This window comes from Botryllus schlosseri, chromosome 4 (genome assembly GCF_051294905.1).
Source record: "Botryllus schlosseri isolate E-star chromosome 4, Bs_hap1, whole genome shotgun sequence".
Classification (NCBI taxonomy): Eukaryota; Metazoa; Chordata; class Ascidiacea; order Stolidobranchia; family Styelidae; genus Botryllus; species Botryllus schlosseri.
In genome coordinates this window covers 5,637,451-5,662,614 of record NC_137239.1, presented here as the reverse complement: position 1 = coordinate 5,662,614, position 25,164 = coordinate 5,637,451, and the positions used below count along the sequence as shown (strand labels likewise).

Genomic DNA, 25,164 nt, shown 5'->3' with positions numbered 1-25,164 from the left:
TCTGTCTCTTAGATATATATTGCAAGCACAGCTAACAATTCCTATATTCAAATCTCATTTAACAGCTTGAGCAACGTTCTCATAGAGCAGCATTATTCTCAATCTCGGTTCAATCATTACACATAGTGTAGAGCAATACATTCGGCGGCTTACTGAGAACAGTATAGAAACTGATAATATATCCAAATATTCGTTAAGTACAACTGGGAAAAAGTCCCATGCGTGCACACACAGAGAAACGCCTTTACTGCAGAAAATTCATGAACGTAAACAAATACGCATTGCCTATTGCTTATCCTAGTTTTGAGAATTCACCGGTGGATATAAAATCTGGATAATCGTAGCCGAACATATCGTATTGATCCTTATAATATTTGAAGATAGCATCTCGTTTCTTGATGTCTAACACGAGATAATACTTCCGATAAAGTTCGCTTTTTCCATCCTGTAACCTTCCATATTCAGTACCTGTAAGATATACATTTATGAATGGGGGTATGCTATATTGCTTTAATATTGTTATGCTGTTGTTTAGCAAGCTTTCTTTCAATGATATAAACACATGCGTCAAGACAGCCTATTGGATGTTCTTGGTATTCCCCATGTTTAGACCAGAGGTATTCTATTTTTATTCGTAGGTTTTTTGTAATATTTTGTATAATTCACATACGCATACGCAATAAGAATTGTAATGCAAGAATAAGTTTTAGTCGTAATTTCATCACAGCATCCATTGCAATAACATAAATATAACTCCAGTTGCTTTTTGATACCACAGTCAATTGCCGATTGAAATCTGACTAGCATGGATAGTGGACTCGAAACGTTGATGATGCAATTTCATCTTACTATTATGTATCCTGTCTCTTGAGATGCCGATATTTCCAGTAATGACCTGTGAGTCATCATGCAAGGTTTCTGTCTTCGCGATATAATCGTAATTTATGTTGCAGGGATCACACAACTCCGAAAACGGTTTCCAATGCGGATCCAACTCTATCCGACGTTTCGTTGATAGTATGTAGTCGATGAATTCTTCAAATGTTGCTAATCCGGACGGGGAATCTGGGTCTAAACACAAGGAGAAAGCATATCTCGGTATAGACACGTGAGCAATAGTCGGATAATTGCAGGGGAATATTTAATACGTTTCATGGACTATTTCTATATGTCTCTATAAAAGGCGGAGATCGTAAATTTATCTGATCCGAGCTGCTAATCAAGGTGTGCTCGCTGTTATCTGATGCATCATAGTGCAAAAACGCGTTTTTGGCTATCAGTTGCCAGGTTGCTGAATGAAACGGCGGGCTACTGGTGGACGATACTGCGATTGTAACAGGTAGAATTTTCATCATCGTAAAATGAAAGTCGCGTCCAATTTGTGCTATACAGCGACAAAACCGATTAGACATTATAGATAACGACTGTACCGTACCGAATTTATGGAAAGTCATCTTAACTGTCATTTTCTGGGTAGGCATTTTCCAGCCAATATTCTTGTTTCGCTGTGCGGTGAAATGGCTCGTGTTATCGCAGAAAGCATTCAAAGCTCTTTATGCAGAAGAGATACCGAAAGTCGAGGATATCAAGGGCAATGAAAGTGGAATATGGAACAATTTAACCTTTCTCAATTGCACCTGTGAGGGTAACTAATCAGGATTTGTTTTGTGCCAGCAGTGTTTTGACGCAATAAAACAAGAGAAGCTCAGTGGCACATCACATGAAGAGGTCAGGCTACAGAATTGTTGTAAATGAAGAATTGGCAATGTTGCAGATGTAAAGATGACTGTAAATGAAAAAAGAAAACGAAGAACTGAGAATCTGGTAATTTCAGTCGGTCAAAAGATTATTTCGCCTCTTACACCAATCGACATTGACTTTTCCATCAATAGCCGCATTTAATACTTACAGTGAGTAACTTTTTAGTTCGTGTGGTAATGCCGTTACAAAAAATGGAATCAATAGTTGTATTGACCAGTTCATGGACCAGTTGGCATAATTACTTCAGATAACACTGGTCAACACATATTTTTAGGCAGACAGAGTAAGAGTGGTTTTGGGGGTTCTGAAGGGCACTGATTCCGAATATGACCTCAGTTTTTTCAAATTGGCTCTTGTTGTGGAGATAACCCATGGGGTTATTTAGACCAAAATCTCCCATTTTCGCGGTAATGAGTGGATATAAAATCGGCTTAGTCGTACTATAAAGTTTAGAAATTCAATCTACTTGTTATTTTTACACACAGAAGACCATTTTAAATGAAAATACAGCAACAGCACTATATTTAGGGGTAATAGATTTATCATAGTCACAGACTTTCACGGATATCATGTACATAAATAAACTCCAGTCATGTATATAAGTATTTACCTAGATACTCAAATAACGTGACATGAATTCCATCGGTTTTTCGTCAACCATCTATTATAAATTTGAAATAATCAGTTGGAATACAATATTACTGATGTATTTAAAATCCGAATTGTTTTTGTACGATTTTAGCTTGTAAGCTATTTAGTGCAGTTTCTCGAAAGATTCCGGAAATGGTCTGACATAACATATTCAATGGTTCATCTCATCTGCGCTAGTATCTTTCGTTTGTTGTTCTGGTGTCTTGGTAGAACCTCTTCCCTTGCTAATCAACAAGATGACTGAATAGGAAGTGAGCTTTTATGCTCATGTTTGTGCTCAAGTGTTCGAATTTTCGGAACAACGGTTTGTAGTTGGGTGCTTATTGTGATCATCTAAAAAGTTTTATTTACTACATCTTAGGAGAAATTACATGCAGTGAACTCCTTCCCAATGTGAAATTGGAATCTTTCATCGGTATTCGAATATACCAGATACCAGATTTAGGCTTCCCGTTTGATAGGGTTACTAGGTATATCCACTTTGTTAAATCAGTGGAAAATTATCCAATTACCAGTCAAAAGAAATGAGACACATGTGAGTATTGTAGTCAAGCCTTTCAATGACAAATTTTATAGTTTCATACTCCTCTTTAATCTTGGTAGAATGACCAATTGATACATGAGAATATGAATTTCCGTTGTGCGAAAGTACAATTTTTAGGCTTGACAAATTGCTTTTTTGACAAACAAATATTTCGCATCATGCCATGTTAATATTGATAGAATGACTGAGAATGACATGAGGGTTCTTCATAGTCAATTGGCCATTTATGCGCAGTATAAAATGAGAAAAAACTACGATTTTCTTCCTACCAAGTGAAATATTTAAGGGCAAATAAAGTAATTTTGGGCTTTTTTAGGGGTATAAATATCTTCTGACAGAGAGTCAATCTGACAAAACTAATGTGATATTCGTAATCAGCAACCTCAAAAACCCTGGAAACGGCTCTCAAATGCTCTGCCTAATTTTTTTTTCTTCATTTTGGGGACCAGTGTAATGCTTGGTCTTTGAGTTTTTGAATCCTTGTTTGATCTGTTTCAATCAATATTCAATACCAACCAGTGAACTCGAAACTTATTGTTACGTTGTTTTGTTTCAATTTTTAATAACAGCCCATGAGTTCTTAATGCCGTGTTTTTTTTTGCGAGATAACCTTTACTCGCATCGCAAAATTAACTGTTTATGTAGTTTAGAGGTCTCAAACTCAAATGTGCTTGCGGGCCAGTTTTCCAGTTTTGACGACGCCGCGGGCCGCAGCATTTATAGGGGTATTCTGTCTTTCCAAGTAGGCCATAATTGGCGGGAATGAATTGTTCTATTGAAAGTGAGCCGATCCAGCAGACTGACAGTAAACACACATCATGAAAATGGGATTTCCTCTTGTATCAATTTAGGCCTAGTACGAAAAGAATCATCACATTTATAACTATTTGAATGGAATTGTTGTTGTACTTGATATATATTAACTATAAGATATAGACACCATATGGGCGGACAAATGTATGATGCCATCATAAAAGCTATATGGGTATAATTTTCAGCTAATGTGAATATTTTGAATCCAACAGATTGATAATAGAGACTGATCTGATATCAAAACCTTTTCAAGTTGAGCATTGTAATTCCAATCCAGGATTCGGGTAGCCTATACGTCTGATATGTAGGCTATTAATCTCATGGCCAAATGTCTTCAAATATAGGAGCAGAAAATAATATAAATATAATATAAATATATTTATAAATGTGTCCTAGTGATTGAAATGTCTGAACGCCGAACGGCCCATGCTGTTACATCGTTGGAGCGTACGACTACGGTACTCGGTACCGTTAAGTGGCCTTAAAACATGGTTTAGCGACCAAAGATGTAACTAACAGATTGCCAATGGTTGCCATACCTGCTTGCTTAGTTAGCGAAATACCAAGCTGTGACCTTCTGATCTATTACTATTCCTCGCGCGTCCGTGGTTCTAACAAATTTACGGCATTCAGAGTCACTCCAAGTCCACTCGAGTCATTTTCATTTTGCCATCGAGTTAGCACGGTCTGAGTAATTCTAAGAAAGGTCGCGTCTAATTCCAACTCAAAAATTTCAGTCACGACTCGTCTAAGTGTCAGGTTTTGTCATCATGAATTGGAAATGTGGCGAAATAGTGAATCTTCCACTGCATGGTAGCGTTTGCAAATAATGTGATGGTGAAGTTTGGCTTTCGGAGCAATTTAAGAGGGAATTTTCACTTTATAACCTGAAAAGATATATGTGACACTTATATCTTGTCAAATTAATAAAAATCTAAAATGTCGTCGCGGGTCGCACAAAATGCCCTGGCGGGCCGCGTGTTTCAGACCTCTGATGTAGTTGAATAGAAATAGGTATTTGCAAATGATTATTATCGGAGTTCTGAGATCGGATATTGCTTATTTGAAGAATCCGACTTTGTAGTCGGATTGGAGTTGGGCCAGAGAATTGAAAAACAGGGTCGGAGTCGGACCAGTCGCACTCAGTATTTATATCGATCTATGGCATGGAGTTCTGTTCTCTGCTCGTCGGTTTATATTAGATTGGATTGAAATAGAGGGATATTGCCATTATGAGCATTGGTCATCGTACGATAGTGCTATACGGCTATGCCTGTATCGTAAATATAATTCGTAATATGTTATATAGATTGGCATATTACGTTACGGTATGCTATAGTCACTTACTTACGGCGCTGTGAATCTTCTTCGATATCCCCGAATAAAATCCATTTGCGTTCGTTTCCAGTTTTTCGCGATACGCCGAAACCAGTCTCTGTAACGGCTCCCTTGTTATCATTATCTTGTAGTAATTGTGAAGTTTGTCTCCGAAGTCATTCGTTTGTGATTCCGTTTTTGGATTAAACTTACTCCAAACGAAACTGAACACATGATTTAGCATTTTACAGCAGTGTATGATGGTAAATGACGGAGCATAGTGCCGATACACGTTGTGTTATAAATTGTTTTCCATAGGTATCTTTCACCATAGAATGTAGACCAGTGGTTCCCAACCTTTTTCGATTCATCGCCCCCTTTTCAAGCTGAACACCGATCATCGCCCCCCCTAATTTTGTGAACCGAAAAATGGGCAGACAAACTGTAATCACCGGTGGGTTGACTAAAAAAAGAGGTCAACTTTCCGGCTCGATGTCGAATTTTACACTTTTTCAACTAAATTTTCGTTGGTTGACTGAAAAAAAGGTCATTTCTCCGATTTGATTCCCATATAGCTGTTTTACCGCGTCATCGCCCCCTATCACCCCCTTCGCTATTTTCGCCTCCTGTCGCTCCCTTTGTCCATTTGCGCCCCCCTATCGCCCCCTTCGTCATTTTCGCCCCCCTAGACCGCCAAATCGCTCCCTGGGGGGCGATATCGCCCACGTTGGGAACCACTGATGTAGACGTTACTTATAATCCCTGATACGACAACAGATAATCGATTCAAGGACTTTTAGAATTATAATTGAATACCCAAAAATTGGCATGCTACTGCTGTTATTTTGCAAAAAATTATCTTTAATAATTACAACGGTGTTTCTTGACGGTCACTAAGCCGCGTAAACACAAATTTTCTGTGAGATATAGATACAAAACAAACATGTACCACGATACACATATAACTAAATATCTGATTCACTACCATAGATTGCTGGTGAGCAAAAGTAACTGTGCACCAACAGAGTGTTATCAGAACAAAACCATTGAAATATGATTTCCACACAAAAGGAAAACGATATAATGAATATCCATTGCAAATCTTTTCTTTTAGTTTAGTTCAGAAATGCAAGGCTTCAACTTTTAAAGCAGGGGTCGCCAACTCGAAACGGGTCGCTGGGTACTTTGTAAAATTCGTTCAGGCTGCTGGCCGCACGACTTCAATATGGAGAAAAAAACAGGCACCGTGGTTTCACAAACACGTTTTGGTAACCATACGTCAGTACAACGCTGTGATGTCTAACATATGAGACGGGCATAATTGAAGAAATACAAATGCGACAACAAAATCGTGATCATCACTATCATTCCATTTTGAACCACGGGCTGCGTAAGATGCCCGCAAACCATCTTCAGCAGCTAAAGTAGGGGTTGCCAACTTTCGCAAAAACGCAGGCCTACAAGAAACAGATTACCTTCGTGGGAGGAGAACACAACTACATGTTGGTATTTCGTTATGGGGGGCATCATTTTCTTCTGCTGTTTGCATCTTTACTGTGGGGCTCAGATTACAAAGAACACTACTATACTAAAATCAAAGATCAACTTTCATTGAACCTCTCATTAATCGGGGAAGCAACTCGTAATTCAATGAGGATATTGACGGCCGCTATTACATCCTAATCGAAATATGAGTTGAAGGCCGCATAATTTTTCCTGTTACTGGCGCAGATTGGTTGCCCCTGGACTAAAGATTCGATATCGGGGTTTGCTTGACAGGGTAATTGCTGGAAAACTATCTCCCCATAAAGCTTGATCTCTTGGGGAGTCCGAAGTTGTTTTCTGAACGTCTCGGTCTTGACAGTGGTAGGCCATTGTCCGTCAACGCAATACGTCCATTCACATCAGCATATTCGTCCATCATGGAATGATATTAACACCAACGAAGCCGTATCAGCTAGTGAGGAATGGTGATATTGGGCACAGGAAAATAGATTGCTTCAAGCAACAACGACAATATGTTTGAACGGAAATCAATATCAGTACTTCAAAATGCTTTACTAAGAGCTCTTACGAAATTTCAAATCAGCTTGCGGGCCGCAAATATGGTCTCGCCAACCGCGTGTTGGTGACCCTTTTTTTAAGTGTCATCGTATTGTTCGGTTGAAACACAATAGCGATACCAATTGCTTGATTACAAATTACCCAATGTATATTGCACTTAGGAATCACATTTCAGAAAGACTAGGTTTCAATTTCAAATCCAAACGTCCCCGCTTACACCATTGTACAAGACGTGCCATTACCCATCACAACATAGCCACAATTCTACTACTATTCGGCCTAATTGTCTGTAGCTAATGATGGCTAACACCCAGAAACGTAACTGTTGTAACCTTAAACCCCACACTTGGGGGGCCCGAGCTCGAAGGGGGCCCAAAGCTTTTTCCTAAACTAGCATAAATTGTATTTTTTTTTTTGGAAAACTATGCAACTTGAAGAAAAAAAATTCGCGCCACATGCGATTCCATGTTACCAGATATCCGGGTTATTGGGTACTCACCCACCCCCTAAAAATGTAACAATACACATGGTTATACAAATGGGCATTTCGGCGTCGGCCATTACCACGCCATGGCACATCAAGACATGTACGGTTTTAGGCCGTGTAACATGCGACTTCAAGAAGTCTACCAGAACGATTAGAGGAGAGAAAACCAGGCCAGAAAAGGACGGCCCATATGGTGACCGAAAACTTCGATATATATAGATAGGCCAATATGAATAATTTTCCATAGGCGCCTAAATGGCTGGCACCGAACGTTCCTGTCCTGACAATCCGAGCCCCACAAGACAAAACGGCAATCACAATTCGGCTACTAATCCCGCCAAATTGTCTGCACCAACAATTAATTGCGTATGAGTTTTGTGTGTCTAAGCCTCCTGTTTAACCCCTGAGGCTGACTCGTGGAGCCCACAGTGTGAGGAAGACCGAATAAGAACCACTCATAAGTTTGAATGAAATGTTACGGTTGTTACTCGGTGGACATTATCATTTTCGGATAATTATTATTCGAATGTAACATTCGTATCCGCTTTTATAATATTTAAAAAGCATTGTAGTAGTCCATAGAGTCAAACCGTTTTTTTCCATTTCGATCAATATCAGCGATTTTTCTTTATTTGATATTTTAACTAGATAAAAACCTAATTACCGGCTACCAGTTTAATTCTTCCACTTGTGATTTACACTACTAGTTTCTTTCCCTTTTATACCTTACTCAGTAGCTTCGGTTGTACCGACGACAATCATTCTGCACCAACCCCAGTCGCATATGTCAGATGAATTGATATGAATCTATCATATCAGATTTAGGTTCATTGCCGGACATCGCCTGTCCTGCGATGCCCGTTTTCAAGGGAGATATCTTGTGTCTGACTTGGTTTTAATAGCCTATATCAGTGCTTTTCAACCTTTTTGTGCTTCATTCGCACATTTTTTGTAAAATAAATTTCATTCGCATAAGCTAACCGAAAATTGTTGTACAAAAAGAAGATGTAAATACAACATTCATTTGCTCAGATGTGCAACAAATTGGCTACTATCTGTCTTAAGCTGTAAAGTGTCTCATTGAAAAGGCTACTATATTTTCGCTCGTTTTGATTTCAACTATTTCACTAAAACCCTTCTCGGCCAAGCAAGTTGTTGCGTTTTGTACAAGAACGTCTATTAATGCTTGGACGGCCATGTCTGAAAATCTGTTCTGCACTCCTATCCAAAATACAACGTATTTTTCACAGGGTTGTAACCAAGTCACAAGGCTACTAGTCACAAAGCAATCCCACTTTTATAGTTTGACTCAAGTCAAGTCGAGTCATTTTCAATTCACCACCGAGTCAAGTCTTCGAGTCCAAGTCATCGAGCAGAGGGGCGAGTCTGAGTCATGGTATTATGACTCGAGTCCGAGTCCAAGTCATCCTGTTGACTGCTCAGTTTCCATTCAAAGTCTTGTTAAGCCCTACTATTTATAACTCTGTTTGGTGATATCGAATGTCTGGAATTTAAAATATTATAATTTCATCGTTTTTGATAGTTTCTGGTCTCATTTTCAAGCACCAGTACCAATAGACGAAATCCCAATAGGGTAGTTACTTTACAATTCTTCGAAGTTACAATGAAATGTCGATCTTGGTCTCGAGTTAAGTCTCGAGTAGGGCAGGGCACAATGATTTGAGGACTCGAATCTGAATTGAGTATCAATTTTAATGATTCGAGTCGAGTAGTAAAATACGATTTTTTCGAGTACTGAAATTATAGGTTTCCCACCACTGAAAGATAATTTATCAACGAGAGTCATAGTTTAAATACTCACTTTCACTGTTAAGCCTCGAAACCTCGATTGGCGGTAACGTACCATACGAAACATATATGTTACAAAGCTATATACGCAGGTTACTGGACGTAACATATTTCCGAAATCATGATTATCCCACAACATTATCACCAATGAAATGAAATCTGTATGGTCGAAAAAACTACCCAAGTATCTTTTAAGAGGTGGATAACAGGCATTATATTCTTTGTAGTGGCATATAAACCGTACAGTTTTGATCTTTGACGTACTACATTATGTTATGGCGTCATAATGAGTGATACTCGATTACTCGACTCGACTCGAAGTATATTTCGTGATTCAGAATCGAATCACACAGGTACTCGATTTTGCCCAGCCCTAGTCTCGAGTCATATGACTTGGTTCGAGTCATGCGCAATGACTCGAGTCCAAGTCGAGTCAATACACAGATTGACTCGAGTCGAGTTGAGTCATTTCATATTTTGAGAAAATGACTCGAGTCAAGTCGAGTCATGACTCGAGTCATTACAACCCGGATTTTTCACTTCTGAAAAATGCTTACTGGAAGAAATCGATTTTGGTAGCTGACGAAAGGGTCTGGAAGGCTCCTGTATGTCGAAAGGGTGAAAAACCCACTTGTTTGTGTTGGCTTTTTCCTTATGTCTTTGAAAATAAGGTTCAAACGATCAAGGAGAGTAGGCACATTAGAGCTCGCTATCTTATGATACGTTGCTCCAACTTTCTGTCTCCCGAATATGTTGGAAGAGCAAATAAATTCACGATACTGTGTGTTCTGCTCTTTAGCTCAATCTACCACTAAATTCTGAGTTTTTGTGGCATCTCACGAGTCACGACCTGATCCTCACCCATGAAAATGAATTCATTTTTAAAATACCACAATTCTATCCAACACAACTCGACAAAATATATCTTACGCACCCGATCTCAAATTAGGGTGAATTAAATTCATTTGCGTGTCGCAGTTGTGCTATACTGTCTACTCAGTTTACAACAGGGTGTCAAACTCAAATTACGTCGCGGGCCGGATCCAAACCTTCCGAATGCTCGCGAGCCTCAAGCTTTGCTTTTCACGTGAATACTATATTATCAAGCATATATAGTATAGTACAACTGTATGACGGATCATAGTGGTTTTATTCTAGCACGTATCAACACCTTTATTCGCGAACAATATAATTGACGATGATTATTAGCTGGTGGATTACAAGTATGGACACTGAACCACGGCTAAAACAGTGGCGGTAACGACGATACAAGTCCACTTATTATTATGTTCCCGTTGCTTCAGTTATAATCTGTAAACTTGTGAACGCGGAATTTGGAATTTGTTGTATTCTTATTAAATAACGATTCAGTTTTTTTCTAGATTTCGGGGACCTTTTGAGTCAGAAATGATACAGCAGCGGGATCATGCACTGATATTTGAACAATACCTTTGTGTAAATAATATATTTTCCTTGTAAACTTCATATAACGGTCAAGCATTGTCGTTTTCGCTTCTGTGAATAACTACTTTTTGGCATATTATTCCATAAAACTCAACTCAATGCGCAATTTTTTCTCCTTTTCGAAATTGGGTGTCAATTTCACCGATTTGGTCCTATCGTGGTAACAAGTGTGAAACCAAAACACCATAGTGGGGTAATTGTAATGTGGCCTGCGAAAAAACTCGACATTTGCTGTCTTTAGGTAATATTTAACGGAAGTATTTTCTTTAAAAAAATCAACATTTGTGACAAATGTGCTGGATAATACCAGCATTTTTCAATCTACTTGGAATGGCTTCGCGGGCCGGAAAAAGTCGGGACTATTCCGTGGCGACAACGGAGCATATCCACATCGAATGGTTTGGCCATCCAGCATCAGTCATTTTTTGGCTAAGGTTTTGTCGACGCTTATGTTTTGACACCGCATTTTATCAGCCTTTTGTTGGCCAAAACTTTACGTCTTCATGTGACCCGACGCAGAAGGGGTTGGCCTCGAACTGAATGAGTCTCATAGACCTGAACTCGCTAGATGCACATCCCTAGTCCCTACAGTAGTCCATCCCAACGGTCTTCGACCATGTTTTCCAGAAGAAGAAAAAACAGTCGGACAAATCTCATCATGAATGCTTATGATAAAGTCATATTTTCTGCGTGTCTCGCTTACCCAACACCTTAATCTTAGATTTCTAAAAACTATCGCAGGAATTTTTCAATAAATTCAACAAATATTACATCATATTAACAGATAGCTATGGCACCGTGTCGAACACCGGTCCATACTTTAATAATCCTTAAAGGGGTGAAATTTGCGGTACAGTAACTTGCAAATGGGAGTCTGTAATGATGGTATTTACTACTATCCTCGTGCCTCGCACTAATCGAGCAGGTATTACGAGAGTATGATGCTTGTTTAGCGAAACTAAGCAGAAAATCAATTTAACGTCATTTTTCAGTCTGTCGCAGGCTCAGAAGGGCTGATATACTGTTTAGGGATGGTGTGAACCTCTGAAAGGTTCAGGTTCGTGTGAACGCGAACCTTTTTGAGAGGTTCTGTGTGAACGCGAACGTGAACCTCATGACGTCACGTGACGTCATATTGCTAATTCGAACCCTATTTTTCTATGAAGTGATAGCCTATATTAATGTACACGATACCTAGCGACGACTCGGGCCACATAATGCCACAATGCTGAAGTACATTTTGGTGTTTGAAACGTCGCTAAATGTATCAACTGAGGCAATCAAATGATATAATACTCCCATAAAATCAATATCATCTCTCGCTTTGACGATCAATTCGACGAGGAGTTGCGAGGGAATATAAGCTTACGCCTTAACGGTCTTGACCAGACCAGGCAATGTATTCGGTGTATGAGTATTGCTACATGGATATTGGGCAGAGTGTAAAACAGGTTTCTATACTTGCTACCGATATTAGGCTACCCCAAAAGTTATACAGCTGTAGCCAGCACCTTAATCGCACGGATTTGGTTTTAATGATACAGCAAACATATGAAGTGAAGATTGACCCCGTACGCTAGCTAGATTTGATACATCAAAAAAACGATATCAATCTCATTGATTGGTTGAATAAGCATCATTCGCTCTCTACATGTTATGTAAGTCGCTCGAGATGTTGTGTGATTGCGGGTCAAGCTCACAGCAGAGAGTCACTAAATATTCACAAACGGAAAGTTGGATATTTCGAGCAAATTTTTGTAACAAAGCAAGTAAAATCTTAGAGATTGTGAAGGTGCATGCTCGTTTTGAGTTGGTTTTTTATGCTGCCGGTGTCATTCATAGAGTGGCCCGCAGTTGAAATGCAATAAATTGGAACCAATTTCGTTCTGAAGTGAAAATTGTAATACATGAAAAAGGTTCACAGTGTAGAACCTACCAAGGTTCTGTTGTGAACGCGAACCTCTAAATTCCCGAGGTTCGCACACAGAACGCGAACGTGAACCTCGCGTTCACACCATCCCTATACTGTATGTCTGCCACTACACCAGCTTTCGAACAGGGTTTTGGTTACGTAATAATTATAGTGCGAAAATAATAATTCACTATGGCCTGTGAGAGCTACGATTAGTGGTGGGTCGTAAGTTAAACAAGTTTTTACTATTGCGTCGCAGCAACAAAAGTTACACTGCGTTTGAATTTCCTATTAGGTTTATTTGAATTATTCCAGGTCAGTAGAATTAACAATTGTTATTCACAATTTTCATTCGCACTCATCCGGGATTTTCATTCGCACCATTCGCACCACCTTCGTCATTCGCACTCATCCGGGATTTTCATTCGCACCGTTCGCACCATGTTCGTCATTCGCACTGTAATTTTTTTCATTCGCACAAGTGCGAACCGTCACACAGGTTGAAAAGCACTGGCCTATATTATTGTGCAACAATGCATTTTCTACGCCTCTCAACGATGCGATTATTTCGTATCGGTCTAGAGGGGTCACCAACACGCGACCCGCGATCAGATTTCGGAAAAACGCAAATTTTGGTACTAATTTAGGTATTTCAGCTTGAAATAATTGTTGTTATCGTTTCAAAATAAGCTATTTTTCTGTTTTCAACGTCACTATTTCTCACTTGCTGAAACGAGTTCGATGATGGCAACACTCCATCGAGGGAGAATCAGCTGATATAAATGGGCATATAGCCCAGACAATGGCCCAGACACTGCCAAGACCGAAACGGCTTGGATGGCTTCATCACAAGATCAGGCTTTACCAGGAGATAGTGTGCCAGCTAGTATCCTAAGTACCGTGTATCGCTAGTCCATATATAAATATGCATAAGTTGTTGAAAAGTGTTGTCACGTATCGTGCGTAACTCATAGTTCAAAATAAATGTAATTGATTATCATGATATTTTTGTTGAATTTTTTAAATCATTAATAAAACAATACTTTTTTGTTGGAACAATTCCCGTTGCCCATTTTAGACAACACATCGTTGTACTGACGTAAAGATTTAAAAACGCGGTTGCTAAATGTTTGGCATATTTTGTCACGATATGATTTTTGCGGCCTGAGAGCTATACGAAATTTGAAAATTTGCCAGCGAGCCAAAGGCTTGGTGACCCATTGTCAAGAGACAACCATATAATTGCGATACATGCATAGGCTTATTAAGTTGTCAGTCGCGGTCTCCAAACTAGGCCTCCCCCCATTGTATCGCAATATTTGACGATCAATAAGTTTTAAATTCAATTCTATATTGACCATTCTTTATCATTGCTCTCTGTAATTACAAAGATGAATTAATTTTAATAAAATCAAATCGGGGGTTGAGTCAACTTTCGAAACAAGAGGCGCGGCATGCATGTGGCTTTGATTGACTTAGTAAGTGGTGAAATATTTTGCTCAATTGCTCATTTTGATCGTTTGCTATTCCGCAGTAGATAATAAATAGCAAAATCATCTAGACAGGGGCGGCCAACCCGTGGCCCACGAGAACATTTTTAGTGACCCGCAGCGTAATTCTCGAAATTAGTTATAAAACAAAGCAAGAAATTGGCCAGGTAATTTACTGTGAACTGGCAAGGCCAACCAAAAATTTGATTAGCCTGACCGCAGAATGTTGGATGTTGATGACTAAAATATACGTTCCGACGCATTGACGTAACCAATGGCCTTTCATATTTTCGTATATCTTTGTTCATGACCAAAAAGTAGAATATTCCGTGGCCGATTAATTTGATTTGATGTATTTCTTAGCCCTGAACGTGATTTATTATCACCTGATTTCTTGCTAAAAATACGCCCAAGTTACAGAAATGAGCCTGACAACATTCGCAATTATGACAGAACGTGTCGTCCAACATACTGCAGGCTGTAATGACGAAAAGATCATCGGCGATAAAACCTTTACTCAAAATGTAAGACGCATATTCTCCAAAATATAATTTATGCCCGAACCACCGAGTAATCCAGTCCTTGCCAAATGTGCCCTGCGGTACACAGAGTCGACCCCCAATTATTGACCGAATACAAGTTTCCTCTTGAAAATTTTCGCGCTTGGCGAGGGCTGTACACACTGACTTTTCATGACACAATTGCTATTGATTCAGGTAATATAAGTATTGTTTTCACTGTTTACCTAATACGGTTCGCTCTTGTCGGCCGACTAAAAAAAATGGTGATAAACATCAAGTGGCCCGCCCAACGGTACGTAAATCTCATGTGGCGCTTTTGCGGAAAAGGTTGGCCGGCCTTGATCTAAAATTTTCATATGTTTGAGCTAAGTGTGCTAACATTAATGAAGTCGAGGTATAGATTATCTGATCTGAATCATTCTCGAACGGTCGCAATCCAACGCGAGTTATCTGGAATCACTATCGACTGAACAGAATTGCTATATCATAATATTCTAAAGACATACTTGTTTTTCTTGGACATCCCAAAGTTATCATCGGGCCCTGCTTCATAACCCGGTAAGTGCCCGTCCATAATCAACATCAAGTTTCTCCATCGATTCGTCCCGCACCGTGGCGTATCGCAGACTATTAACTGTCAATTGGAATGTATGATCATGATCATATACATATGCACGGCGGTTGTTGTTTTGGTAATCGTGCAGTTTCAACATCAATGGTAATTTTACACCATGCTGATATTGTATTTTTTTATTATTCCCGAAACGCTGACTTAGGGCCTGTAGATGACTTTATGCACATGGACGTTCTTCCGTATACTTGTCGGGAACCACGTCAGTTATACCGGCGTAGAAAACGTTTCTATACATTCTAAAACAGGGGCTCTTAAATGTTTTAGACCGCGACCCAAATCTGAGTTTTTTCAACTCGCGACTCAAGACTCACGTATCAAGATAAATGCATTTTTAATGTCAGCATGCTACGCATTTACGGGCATGTATGAAGTAGAAAAGGCGCATGGCATACAACCTGTTTTACGCAATGCAGGTCCACGAAACACGTGCGACGCACGATGTCAAATTGGGGTGCATCATTTTCCTCTGCCGGTAACATTTGCACTGCGGGGCTCAGATTGCAAGGGCGAGTCTATTCGGTGCCGACCATGTCGAAGACTGGACATATCAGTATTGAAGGTTTTGACCAGGCAGCAACGGTCATGTCAGGCCAAGCTTATATCGCATTTATCCTGAATTTTTACCACCGCATTTTGGTAAAGCCGCATGTATACCTAAACTTTATGCATCATGTGTCCCGCCGCGTGCGGAAAGGGTTGCCTCGAAATACATTTGCACACCCGTGAATTTAAGCAGCCGAACGGTCTACTAGGTCAGAGCTGCAAGGAACATTATGCTATTTTACAATTGCGAATAAGGTCGATTCGTTTCTGAAAATTATTCGTACGAAAAAATATCAGGTACGCCAATTACGGCAGCCAACCATAAGTTGGACCTTCTTGAGAAACCAATGTCAAACAATTCTTATCGTGATAGCAAACCAATTTGTGTAATACAAGCAAGAAGCAAGGATCAGCACATTTTCATGATCACGACATTGTAGTAATGACTTTTCTACGTGTATCACTTATCGGCATAGCCTACTCAATGCAGTAACTTTATATAAAGGCGGGCATGTTCTTCATTCAGTGCATGGGCTTGACATGGGAAAACGAAGTAGGCCTACTTGACGGGACGGATTACATAATCGATACATTATTCTCGTATTTATCAACCTATAATTGGGGCCTACGATAGATAAGAGAATTTCTTTAACTTATTAACCTAATGTATAGGCTACTTGAGTTGCTGTTGAAGTCAATCAGACATCTGTGATCCGTCAAAGTTGTCAACAAGTTCATTGAAGTCTGGCTACATGTCGGATGTATAAACCCATAGTAAATGTTCATGGTCAAATATGTTTGCTCGCAAATGTATGTAGAGTAGTAGACCCGAACAGAACAAGTAGTTTCATGGCCATATCTTTCTCAGGTTGGCAAACTTGTATTGATGATGTGACGCATAAAATTTGTCAATACTTTCAGATTATAACTTCACTTTCAGGGTAGAAACTCTCTGTTGGCCGCTCAAAATCCCGCCGCGGGCAATATATTGCCCGCCCCTGCTTTAAGCAAAGCACATGATATCGCGCGAATCGCGAAGAAATTTTGTTGTTGCAAGAAATTAATCAATCGCTTTGGGCGCTCGCGACCCACATTTATACCCTTCGCGGCCCATGTTTGGTTCGCGACCTATTCTTTAAGAACCCCTTTTCTAAGATAAGAGCTTTTATGAACCAGTGACTCTTCTCGTCTGATACCTACGAATTAAGAACCTTCCCAATATCAAATATTATCTACAACTTTTAGCGCGTAGGGCCCATGGGCATTGGAAATGTATGTGACTGATAGCGTATGTATAAATGGTGGCGCTTAGAATCATAAAAAAAAACTAAAACCTCGTGGACGTTGAAGCCATCATGACAGTAGCCTATATGTGACCTGAATCACACAGATATGATGGTATCATAACAAAAAAATGTGATCTAAATCCAGGTGTAAATTAACATTATATCATAATATGACTGACGAGATTGTGCAAAACACTTGTAGAATATATAGAAAAAGTTTGACGATTGCATCACTACGTGTTATTATATTTTAATATCCGCGTTAGCAGTGCCTGAAAAAAGTCTAGAGGTGGACCGTGCTGCATGTCGGCATATACTGAATGCAATGAATAATACCGGTCTGGTGTAAATGACCATTGCAGTAGATAAACGCGCGCAATGAACACCCTAAACAACATAGAACGTAAGGAAATACTTCAAGTCACGAACCTTCATAGAATCCGAGTAAAAGATTCTGGGACGAGAATTTACTTCCATGTTGGACCATCTGGTTATGGTTTCGTTCAGAGCAGGGACCTCCGACCCAGCGCAAAATTCCTTAATGGTTTTCCTTCGCCTGTTATTCAATTCCTGAACGAATCCAATTGTCGTGCCAGGCATCTGTGGCATCAAATCTTTCGGTACAATACGTGTTGTATATGACACGAAGATTGCCTGTGAATGTATACATTTATGCAATGAAATTGCCTGAATAGTAGCACATAGATGGCTGTGTCAAAGATGAAGCTATTATTCGAATGTCGGCCCATAATAGCAGAGGTTGTACGGATCGTAGTACCTTTTCGGACTGCTGAATTAGATGCTTGCTTAGTTATACTACTTTTTCAGGAGATTTTACCCTTTGTCCTTTCGGATTGCTTAGCTGAACTTATATTATTTGTCACTCTAATGAACTCCATTTTTATTTGTGAGTCGAATGAATTTTCAATCTGTTGAACATTTACCTTATACTGCGATTTCGTAACGTTGTCTCGTCATGACCTTCCACCGAGTATGATGGACGGTATAAATTAATGTCGACCTTCGTCCATAGAATGTGCAGAATGCAAATTTACCATCTTGAGTCAGTAATACGGAAATATTCCCCTAATAATTATCACTGCTTAGATTTGGCAGAAGAACAATATTTTATGAGCAAACCTTGGTTGGTCAGTCATTTTATTGCTTTCAATTGCATTATTTGCTCGTGAATCTGTTGCTACATTATCCATATGGCTCTAAATCAGTTTGTATCGGATCGGTGATAAATAGGACGATTATTTTTAACATGTCAAAATATGTCGAAATTTTGTCAAACTTGAAGCGTGAGGCGAAAAAATTTGTCAAGTTTTTTACAAAGTCAAGTTTCTTTGACTCCTGCATTTCATTTGAATCGTGGATTTTGCACTGTCAGTGATTTTGATATTTTACAGCTTGAAGCCTACTTTATAGGTCTACCGATGTAGATGGCCAATTGTCAGCTTATTGCGAATCATAAATGGTCACATGAAACAAAAACGGTGACATGGTGTTAAGGTCAACATACCGTAATATCCTATCTGAAGCAAGACTGCTTTGGCATCGCATGGTTCATATATCACGAAGCGCATGATAAAAATTGTGATGTAGAGAACAGAGTCGGGATGAAGAAACACAGTGTGTCAGTAGCAGTGTACGCACAACTTCGATGTTATCAGCTGTTGAACGTTCTTTGCCCATTCTTGACAAGCTATTTAGTAAGGACAGACACTTTATAACCGATAATATAAGAAAGTATCTTTCGTTGTACTACAGCAAATTTTAAATATCTGTACCATAATGTGTGATTTACCTACTGGAATTCTTCATACGGCCAGATTTCGTTAAAATAGAGTGTTTTTTTTTTCATTTAAAAATTTGTCAGTTTTTCAGTCAAAAACATTTTTTTAATGTCAAACTGCTTCGTAAGGACAAACAGTTCCAACCAGAAATGAAGATAAGTAGTTCAATTTTAACATTATATTGGATAACACCTAATTTACATACGTGAAGTCAGAATTTGGTCAAAGTTAGTTTTTTTTAGGTTAAAATCGCCCGTTTTTAGTTAAAAAATCGCCCTAGCAATAAAGCATGACTCAGGTTGACATTTCGATTCTACATTATAGTACTAAACCCTAGAAATATCCGATGCGGTGTATTTTTTGACTGCAATTCAACTAAATGGGATGAACATATAATGAAGTAGGGATCAGTAATATCGACAAACGTATCAATATTGCTGCAAAGCATTGCGGATGATATGGCTATGATGGATACAATAGCACGCCAATTTCGAATGCCCCAAGATACGGCGTTTTGCTTAGTTGTAACTCGCAACACATACCCCAACGGTGATGGATATTAGAGTATTTACCTTTATGTCCAGGTTTAGCTTCATCAGAACAAATATACCGAAGAGAGCCATGTACCCAATTGCAATCGCGATACACTTTTTCTTAAACATATTTTATAAATTTGCGTTCTATTGAATACAGTCGACTGCAATAAGTATATAATGACCCTGTAAACAGAATAATATTCGAAATAGTTGCATCGCGATAAATAACCCTACATTGCTACCACCACGACAATAATCAACTCTGAGGATATCTATAAGTTTAAATCTACAGCATCACTAAAAGAAATTAGGATTGTGAAATGACCATACGGAATGATCCGCTCCATCTTGAAATGCATTATCGTTGATCTATATCCGGCTTATCAAAATTGAGTACACGGGATTTACGGAATCAGTATCAGGATTTCACAGATCGAAACCCTATGCGACATTCATGGTGTATTCCTAAAGAAAACGGATATTATTCTGCTTTTCATTACGATAAACATTGAATTCGTATATGAGCTAACGCTTTATTTGAGTCGCGCACACTAGGATGGATACATCAATGATTGCTGAACTGAAATTGTTCACTTTTGACATTTAATTTTTCATTGGTCGATACATGTGTTTTGTAAGGAATTCGCATATAACATAAATTCAACATCGTTTTCTATCCCGGGTACTTTTGCTGTTATATTGCGGATCGAGCTACGTTCACTAAATACGATTTCATGCTAGATGGATTGGACTTGACGATTCCTAATATTTGAATCGCACCAGGACATCTAGATAATTCTAATTGTACTCTAGCAATTCTAGTATTCTGGCAATTCTAGCGTAATGCCTGTAATCAAGAGGCGGGCAACATACGGCCCGCGGACTGTTTTCCGTCTTAGATGATAATGTGGCCCGCGGACCCAGTCTACCGAGATTCCCCACTACTTGCTTACTAGGTCCAATTTTAGTGACTGTATGTTTTATATACGAGTGTGCGCAGCGTGCGAGAGTGGAGCTTACGCGTAAGTTCGTCGAAGCGAGAAGACTTGCAATATAGGCATTTACGATGTACTCAACCCTAATGTCGTTTGTAGTAATCATGGTGTTTGTCGACTACAATGGTCATTTAAACCAGGCTGGTATTTCTTATTTTTGATTCCGTAGCTGCCGACATGTAGCACGGCACGCTTCTAGCCTTTTGTAAGACACCGCTTATGCCAGTGCTGCCAACTCAAAACGGGTCGCGGCCAATATTCAAATTTCGTAGAGGCCGCATGAATTCAATATTGAGATTAATTTAGCCACACAGTCGAACAACGATGCTATCTCGTCACCTACTCAACCCTAACGAATAGATATCTTTGTATATTTGGGGTAGGCATACTGGACTTATCGAACGCCTTGAAATCTTAATTAAGGATTGCACCGTGTGTTGATTGAGAGAAGGAGACATGCCGGCGCCTGTATGACTACGCTATTTTCAAATCCACATTGTCTTCGTCATTATCGACGAGAAATGGCTGTGAAGTGACATTGCTGTCCGTAAAATACATTCATTAAATACGATTTATTCCTTGTATATGTGGATAAATTGGCGACTAACGTATCGATTGAGCAATCTGGCCCGCCAAGTACTCAATTTTCCTACATCCGGCCCCCCGACTGAATAAGTTGCCCGCCCCTGCTGTAATCTATTTCTAATGCAATTTTTTAAATGTTTGTTTGCTCTAATTCTAATTACAATCTAATTCATGTAATGTTTCTATGCTCCAATTGTCCTAAACTGCATAGTGTGAAAAGAACCAAGCTTCCTGTACATACATTTGTCATTCTCATGCTTATGATAATAAACGCTGATTTTGATACGAGCTGAACGTGATTCAATTTACAAGTCTTCGCGAATTCAAGAATTCCAATGCCAATCTAATTCGGAAATACTATGTATCTATAATTCTAATTCTCAATGGAAGACGAAATAGGTAGTGTGACGTAAGAACGGTGTAAAATAAATATGCAATATGCATGTATGACTATATTATAGCCAATTTGTATATCGAAAATCGCATTTTCGCCTAACGCCTTCGTTTTACGTAACACTACCAATTCTAATTCTAATTTTGATATAATTTTAAAAAGCTGTAATGCAATAAATTCAAATTCAACTTTAATTTCGGAAATATACTGTATAGCTCCAATTCTAATTCTATTTTGATTTAAAAAAAACCTATTTTTTTTCTGGTTCTGCATGTCTAATATGAGTTTTAGCGGACTTCCCTAATACAATGAAGTGATGCGGGTTGGTTGAATATTTACATGACCCTGCGCAAACTTGTCAAATAGGCTGCCATTACCGTATTGAATAAAAATAAAAATGGTGCATCGTTCCCATGTGCAAGATTTTTATAATATCATGAACTTTCTCTTCCAGGATTGCACATATATAACTATACATTGAAATATCGGAGGCAAATTTCACTATGTCTTTGAATATCGTGTAAATGTGCTATGTTTCCTAATCGTTGCAACTAATCTGCGTTGTCCGACTGCCCTATATGGTGCCAACAACTGCTATATATACGGTCCAACAGCATTTAATGGTGGCCAACATCCAGCTCTCAAAATCATCTGTAGCGATTATTGTAATCCAGCTGTAACCCTTTACCATATCTCTCTCTCGTTTGCCCCTGTTTACTGAATTGACTCAGTTCAGTTGTTTCAAATGACACACCACCTCAATAATACTTTTCGAATATCACTTTAGGAACGGTATCCCCTAACGATTTCTAGCCGTCTATAGTCTATGATCAACTCGGTGGTGGTGAACCATGTTGACATATCATGTTGATTTAGACACGGCGGATTGAGCCGACTGTCTGATTGAAAGCCGCCAGTGTTAAATCGTACTAGATCAACCGTGTCTAACCTGCGGCCGTGCATGACTAATCATGCGTCCTCCCAACTGAAGGGAATGCTGTTTTCGATTACGCATTTCCTTTGTTAATCTTGATTTTAGTAATCATTTGTGATCAAGCCTTTTTAGAGAGGCTGTTCTTACCGCTGTATAATCGTCTATGGACAACCATTTGTTGGTTATTTACGTTGACGTAAAATAAATTAAATCTTACTCGTCTTCTTACGTTGGTTCCTTACTTACTTACCTACGTTCTACGTTATGACGTTCATTCGGTCGTATGATACTGTTGCTGTACTAAGTGTCAGCTATCTTCATGCAAGTTGCATGATGCTGTTGCTACACTATTCGTCAGCTATCTTCATCCGAATCCGACTTGGGCGAGTTATTGTGGTATTAAAGTCATGGATTACGTGTATGAATTATACAACGATTAGCATCCTTAGATAACCGCGTTAGACAAGCGTCTGCGCCTATACTCGCAGGATTCAGACTGCCACAGACTGCAGAAACGAATGCCATTTTTGAAGAATTTGAAAACAATGCTTTAAAATGAAAATCAAACCAATCTGCCCGAAACATCAACCCGGTGCATTGGGTATCGCTGACAATTTTGCGTTTGCTTTCCTTCGTTACATTCGTCAATATCCCCGAAAGATCACCGACAGTGAACAGGGGTCTCAAACACTAGGGGTCTAAAACTCATATGTGCCCGCAGGCCAATCTCCTAGTTATCGATGACTCCGTAGGTTGCAGCATGATATAGGGGTATTATATGTATTTGCAACTAGGTCTTATATGACGGGACCTTGCGGACTGTCATTTCATTCACATCGCGAAAATGTGATTTAGGCTACTATTGAAATATTCATGTTTGCCACGAAAAGTCCAATTTTCAAACATTTGGATAAAATTGTTGTTGCATGTGCTGGCATAATCTGTCGAAATATTGAGTCATGGACATCAAGCGAGATGACAAAGGCATCATGACATCGTAGAAGCTGTCGCGTTGAAATTTTGCAGCCATCGGACATTTGGCTTGCGGCAACTATCAGAGCGTTTCTGCAGGGTGGCCGCATCCAAGTCTCGGGCATACTCCTTGTAAGTTAATCATGTCATAGCCAATGTTTAATTAAAGCAACTTTCGAACCTTGAAACATATCGATAAAAAGTTATATATAATATTTTTTTACTGTAATATAAACCTTCAATCGCTGTTTGCGGCCCTATACGGCAGACCAATGATATATATACAATGATTGGAAACTGCCACGCCCCTTAACGCTATCAGATAGGTTCCCGGTGAAATCAGTCCGTCGCAGGATATGCTTGAGCAGAGGTACGGATTGCGTATTTCGACTATGGTGGACTGCTGCAATCGACCTTGCCGGCGTACTAATTCAGTGATTTTCCGCAATTGGCTTAGTTTTGTTGGTTTATTGAGCATAGTGAGGCAGTGCTGCATACTAGGATGTAATAAAACTTTTTACAATGCACATTTATCAAAGTAGAAAGATTTGAAAATTTTCTGGCAGCATTTACGTCACCTGATTTTTTAAAAGAGAAGGGTTGATTACGATATTTGTGTGAGCAACTAAGTTGATTTAAATAGTATATATTGTAATATTGTGGGGCCGAATTCACCAAGGGCTGAGTTCACTAGCAGCCATAGTGATTGTACCTTCATAATATAAAATCGGAACTAACCGAAAACTATCATTGTACTGATTGCTAAAATGCTAACATATGTAACTTTTTACCGGGTCAGGCCGTTACATCCACATCAATGATGAGAATCGGCATTGTTCCAAACAATATTCAATCGGCAAAACAATGCACTGGAATGACACTAACGATAATCACTCCATAGTTGGTATTGTTCACATCGACCTGGCGTGATCTGTCGTACTCCTCTCAATAGTTGAATCTTCCACACCGGGGTGTCCGAAAACGTCTACCAATTGCCATTTATTCAAAATATACCTGGTAGACATTTTTGCACTTCTTCGATATAAACTACACGTTGAGAAGTGTTCCCCATGAACTGCCTGTAAACCTTGAAAATTAACAAGGATTGATAGCTGGAAGGATTGTACAAAATAGATGATTTATGCATTTGCGTGCAACATTCTATGGCGTCTTAATCATTGAAAGGTTAGGAAATGATTTTGTAACCTTCATCATTGTATAGTGTGTACGTCTATGGTATTTTATGTATAGCCTTCATAGCTTTTCGCTATTTCCATCACGCTTTATGACCTGAGCATGAGCATCGAATTGCATTTGTATGTACTGCTGCCTCAAATACCCAGGTTATTTTTCCAGCAATGTAACTCCGCAATCCTCCAATGCAAAATCTCTCTCTGCTCATCGCTCATATATATTGCATATGCGATAATACGGAAAATACTTGACGGCTTGAATATTTACCTTGATTTCAATTGTAGTTGACTGGCAAAACTGTGACATTAACAAATTCCCGTTCTGTAAATGTTTAATGCATAATTTTTTTACAGGACCGTTATTGACCAATTTAAAAATTGTAGTCCATTCTAACTTTCAAGAAAAGATTGTTCGTGTATTGAAACATCCGCAAAGCAACCCACAACTGCGGGGAAATTG

General features: G+C 39.1%; 1 protein-coding gene across 2 annotated transcripts; it reads right to left on the bottom strand.

Annotated features, from left to right (window-relative positions):
* On the bottom strand, positions 1-20,131 carry LOC145436921 (carbohydrate sulfotransferase 10-like). Of its 2 annotated transcripts, XM_080314115.1 has the most exons (6): positions 19,668-20,101; positions 17,726-17,950; positions 15,340-15,467; positions 5,117-5,310; positions 850-1,071; positions 1-468 (listed from the first exon to the last, which is right to left on the bottom strand). In XM_080314115.1, exons 1-6 carry the CDS (start codon positions 19,755-19,757, stop codon positions 293-295), a joined length of 1,035 nt encoding a protein of 344 aa, XP_080170241.1. In that variant the 5' UTR covers positions 19,758-20,101; the 3' UTR covers positions 1-292. The 2 variants fall into 2 exon arrangements, with proteins under 2 accessions (XP_080170241.1, XP_080170242.1); XM_080314116.1 differs by lacking the exon at positions 1-468 and having other exon boundaries at positions 872-1,071; positions 5,121-5,310; positions 19,668-20,131.
* Positions 20,132-25,164: the final 5,033 nt, after the last annotated feature.

Coding starts and splice junctions, on each gene's coding strand:
- LOC145436921 (XM_080314115.1), bottom strand. CDS start 19,757: ATGTTTAAGAAAAAGTGTATCGCGATTGCAATTGGGTACATGGCTCTC. Junction 17,951..19,667: donor AGCTAAACCTGGACATAAAG/GTAAATACTCTA, acceptor ATACATTCACAG/GCAATCTTCGTGTCATATAC. Junction 15,468..17,725: donor TTTACTCGGATTCTATGAAG/GTTCGTGACTTG, acceptor TCCAATTGACAG/TTAATAGTCTGCGATACGCC.